The sequence below is a fragment of the Ranitomeya variabilis genome, chromosome 7, assembly GCF_051348905.1.
Source record: "Ranitomeya variabilis isolate aRanVar5 chromosome 7, aRanVar5.hap1, whole genome shotgun sequence".
NCBI lineage: Eukaryota > Metazoa > Chordata > Amphibia > Anura > Dendrobatidae > Ranitomeya > Ranitomeya variabilis.
Window position 1 is genome coordinate 3,554,365 of NC_135238.1, and position 4,914 is coordinate 3,559,278.

The following is a 4,914-nucleotide window of genomic DNA, read 5'->3' on the forward strand; positions in this document are numbered from 1 at the left end:
GGTTAGGGCCTACTAACGGCTTCTGCCCCTCCCTGGTGTTGTCCTCAACTAAATAAAGCTGAGCTTCAACCTTCCGGCTCTCATTAAGTGGTTTTAAAAAAAAAATGGTGGTTAGGGCCTACTAACGGCTTCTGCCCCTCCCTGGTGTTGTCCTCAACTAAATAAAGCTGAGCTTCAACCTTCCGGCTCTCATTATGTGGTTTTAAAAAAAAAATGGTGGTTAGGGCCTACTAACGGCTTCTGCCCCTCCCTGGTGTTGTCCTCAACTAAATAAAGCTGAGCTTCAACCTTCCGGCTCTCATTAAGTGGTTTTAAAAAAAAAAAAAATGGTGGTTAGGGCCTACTAACGGCTTCTGCCCCTCCCTGGTGTTGCCCTCAACTAAATAAAGCTGAGCTTCAACCTTCTGCTCCAAATTACCATTTTAAAAAATGCAATAGGCTTTTCCGGCCTACTAAAGGTGTCTGCCCCTCCCTGGTGTTGTCCTCAACTGAACAAAGCTGAGCTTCCACATTCTGGCTTTCGCCCTATACTATCAGATATTAAACTGCATTTGGCCTACTAGTGTGGTTAGGCCCTTGAAACAGTGTCTGCTGCTCTTGGGTTTGCTACTCCACTGAACAAAGCAATGCCGCCTGTTTAGTCCTGTTACCAATTTTGAACTGCATGTAGCCTACTTTATTCTTTGGCCCTATATCTGTTTCCTCCTCATCCTGCCCATTGCCCAGCCACTGCTAAATGAGTCTGCTGGTACATTGACCTAGACCACTACATTCCCCTTGTACTCTACACAGCCAGAATCTGTCCCTGCTGAAAGTAAGGTTCCCCTTCCCGCATGTTATACCACCTTACACAGGGACAAAGAGGAAGGTGCAGATGAAAGTGCAGGTTCCTTCATCAGGTGGGGGGGCATACTCGTTGGCGACGTCACTGGCACAGGGCCCCTCAGAGTACGCAAAAGTGTCGCTGCTGGTGGGAGGCGCCCCCGCCATGCAAACACACCGCCGTACTTTGAGGGGCCCTGTGCCAGTGGCAATGCGAACGAGTGGGCCCCCCCTGCTTGCTCAGGATCACAGCACTTGCAACTTTTAAATACTTACCTTTCCCTGCAACACCGCCGTGACGTAGTCCGCATTTCCTGGGCCCACGAAAAACTTGAGCCAGCCCTACTCCCCCCACAACTTTCCCCCAATTCCCTATGCCCAACTATTATTATACAGTTAATTAAGATTGGCAAGCTTCAGAAACAAGAATGGATGTTTTTGGCATTAAAATGGGCACTGTAGGTGTTTTCCTGGCCTCCACTCACTGCCGACTATGCTTCCCCATTGACTTGCATTGGGTTTCGTGTTTCGGTCGATCCCCGACTTTTAGCGATAATCGGCCGACTGCACTCGACTCGACTCTGGACAAAATCGGGTTTCCCAAAACCCTACTCGATCTTAAAAAAATGAAAGTCGCTCAACCCTAGCTGCAAGGACTCGAACATATCCTTTGAGCACACCAAAGACACTCAGCTAGCATAGATAGCGCCTTACCCGAGCACGTTCACTCATCACCACCAGCAGTTTGCAGCTATTGAGTTTATGTAATAATTATAGGGGATAATTCAGGAGACTCCTTGCGTGGAACAAGACAACAGGACACAGTTTTATAAGTGGTAAAGTTTATATTATCACACGGTGATTCAAGTAGGTGCCACGAGAAACTCAAGTCCACAACACTTGGTGCAAATAATAAATGCAGCTTTGCAGTCTATAGGAAACTTCAGAGGTAGATGCAAACAAACAGAAAGTCTATGAAGCACAATTATTCTTGAGGATACTTGACACGAATAGATCCTTGACTTAGTCCAAACACAGATAGATATGCTATAAGGCAGTTCAAATCATATCTTAGCTCAATCAGGGAGGCCTGGTTAATAGTCTCAGGTTTTGCAGAGCAGAAACAGCTTACATGTCCAGCAAATGCAGATGGAAGTAACACGAGCAGCAGATGAAGGAGGATTACTGAACACTGGTGTATGCAGCAGGAACTCAGAGCAGAGAAGCAGGATAACCACACAGGTTCACAGGAGCAGGTGTATAGCCAGGGAGTCACCGGAGGTCAGGAGCTGGATGCAAGGCAGAATACTCTAGCACAGACTGAAGGCTGGGGTGGAGTTTTATAGCAGGAAGACACAGTGCACATGAGACCAAAGGCGCCATCTTGGAAAAGGGCAGTAATGCACAAAAGGTAAAAAATGTTCAGAGTCCTAACAGTTAAATTCTCTCAATACATGTGGATGAACATATGAGTTACTGAGCTTAATTCCCTCAGTACCCATGGCAAGGGCTTTATCACATTTTTTTTTACACAGATCCACCTATTCTTTTGGTAAGTTGGGTGGTGAACTTTGATTATCTCTGTCCTGAATGATATCATGACAGATCCTTGGTGAGCACAGATGAAAAGTTCCTGTTACTATGTCAGTCTTCCTTTTTCCCTTTACTCTTGTATTCCCATGGTCGTCATTAGGAACGTCTATCATAGCTGATGAATAGTACATTGCTGAGGAGTCTGTTACACACAATGTACTGTTCTGTACAATTAGGATCCACCAAGCTAAGAGAGAGCGTATAGGAAATGTAGTTCGGTAGTGAAAGCTTAAATAATTGGACAAGTCATAAAGCCTTGCACTGCAGGAGCATCAGTGAAAAAAACAAACATGGTACAAAATACCAACATCTTAGTGAATTTTCATTATTTCAGTGGATAACTGTCACGCGGTGATTGTATGTGATTGGGGAAAGTGGTCCTGAACCGTCCCTAGGACTGGGGCCCCAACTATCCCTGCTCCCAAAGGTACCTCTGAAGGTGAGGAGGTTTGGGCCACCAGCCTTACTCTTCTCCTGTTATTCCATAAACTGCCCCACTCCCTCCCCCAGAAGGCCTGAGACAGAAATGCTAGTGTATTAACACATAAGACAGAGATAACAGAAAGCAACAAACATACAAAAACACTCACCAAAGGTCGAGAGGTATATAGGAAGGCATAGGAATGTACCAACTAAACGGGAATACGACAATGAGGAAAGCATTCACCCAAAAACAGCACGCAACAGTCCCCAGTAGCAACAATGAACTCCAATTCAGCACAGCGTCTCCAAGGAGCAAGGAAAAGAAGGTCTGACCAGATTTTATAGGGAGAGTAAATGACCAGGTAAGGACCAGCTGTTAGATGGAGCTGCAAGTTTCTAACCAGCATAGAAAGGGTTGGTAACCTCTCCAGCACCAAAGGAAACTAACTCCATTTAATATAAACACAAACACACTGGCTAAATGGAAGATCCGCAATTCACAATACATTGTTACTTTCTAACCCCAGATTTCCCAGGAGGACGGGACCCGTTTTCAGTATTTTTATGACTCGTGGAAAATCCCTTTAAATCTTCCCTATTTAGCATTAGTAGCCCCAAGGTGACCGTAGTTTCTTTCTCATGTGATTGTATTGTGGTGATTGTTTTTGCAGCTTCCGGATCCAAATTGTCCGAGATGAGATCAACAAATTTTACCGGAGTGTCAGAATTTGTGTTTGTTGGGTTATCGGATCTCCCCGGTGTCCAGCTGCCCTTGTTCTTGCTGTTCCTCTTCATCTATCTGATATCTCTGGCTGGGAATCTCCTGATTGTCCTCTTGATCATCGTTGATGGAAGCCTTCACACTCCCATGTATATGTTCCTGAGTAACCTGGCTGGGTTGGATGTCTTCTACTCCTCTGTCACTTCCCCCAGATTGCTGTCTGATTTCTTCTCTGACTCTAAAGCCATTGCTGTCCATTACTGCATCACTCAGTTCTTCTTCTTCTTCTCCTTCATTTGCATCGAGCTCTATTTGTTGGCCGTGATGTCCTATGACAGGTACATAGCAATCTGCCACCCGCTCCATTACATCCCCATAATGCATCCTAGGATCTGTGCTCAGATGGTCTCTGCCGCCTGGATCGTCGGCTTCCTCACATCGTTAATACACACGTTGTGTATCAATATGTTGGACTTCTGTGGACCCAATGTCATTAACAGCTTCTTCTGTGATCTCCCCCAGTTATTTCTGCTTTCTTGTACTGATACTTTTATTAACATCTTGGTGATGTTCCTGGTTGGTATAATAATGGGATCTGGTGCCTTCAGCATGACCTTAGTCCCATATATCCGGATAGTTCGCACAATAATGGGAATTCACTCCCACCATGGAAAGCTGAAGGCTTTTTCCACATGCACGTCCCATCTAACTGTGGTCTTCATCTTCTATGGAACGCTTATTTCCACTTATCTTCGGCCAAGTCCAACCTCCAGCTCCTCGGGAGACCGCTTGGTGTCTGTCATGTACACGGTGGTGACTCCATTAATTAATCCAATAATTTACAGTCTTAGGAACAAGGACCTGAAGGCTGCACTCAGGAAGTCTCTCCATAGAATTGGCATATTCTAAAGGGTCATCAACAGACTTCATGAACTGGCCTTTATGAGGAATTGAGGCAACAAGAATGTAAAAGATATAATTGTCAACAGTCGATATTTGCTGTGCACCACAATGTCCACCTCCAGAATAAAGCACAGAAAATATTATTCATCAAAGGCTACAATGAAAAAGATGCTGGTGGCTTGGACTGTGGAATAAGCCATTTAATTTACCAGTTCGGTTCCTATATACGGGTGCTTTTCACAAAATTAGAATATCATCAAAAAGTGAATTTATGTCAGTTCTTCAATACAAAAAGTGAATACAAAAAGTGAATCTCCTATATTCTATAGAGTCACTGCACACAGAGTGATCTATTTCACGTGTTTATTATTGGGCTTACAGACAATGAAAACCCAAAACTCATTGTCTCAGTTGTTACGTGTTATGGAACCACTCAGCACCCAGAATATGTT

General features: G+C 44.6%; 1 protein-coding gene across 1 annotated transcript; it reads left to right on the top strand.

Moving 5' to 3' along the window:
* The first annotated feature begins 3,532 nt into the window (after window positions 1–3,532).
* On the top strand, window positions 3,533–4,468 carry LOC143785163 (olfactory receptor 1G1-like). Its single transcript, XM_077273856.1, has one exon. The coding sequence runs from the start codon at window positions 3,533–3,535 to the stop codon at window positions 4,466–4,468; it is 936 nt and encodes a 311-aa protein (XP_077129971.1).
* The last annotated feature ends 446 nt before the right edge of the window (window positions 4,469–4,914 follow it).

Bases quoted from the DNA above. Each gene is read 5' to 3' on its own strand.
- LOC143785163 (XM_077273856.1), top strand. From the start codon at position 3,533: ATGAGATCAACAAATTTTACCGGAGTGTCAGAATTTGTGTTTGTTGGG.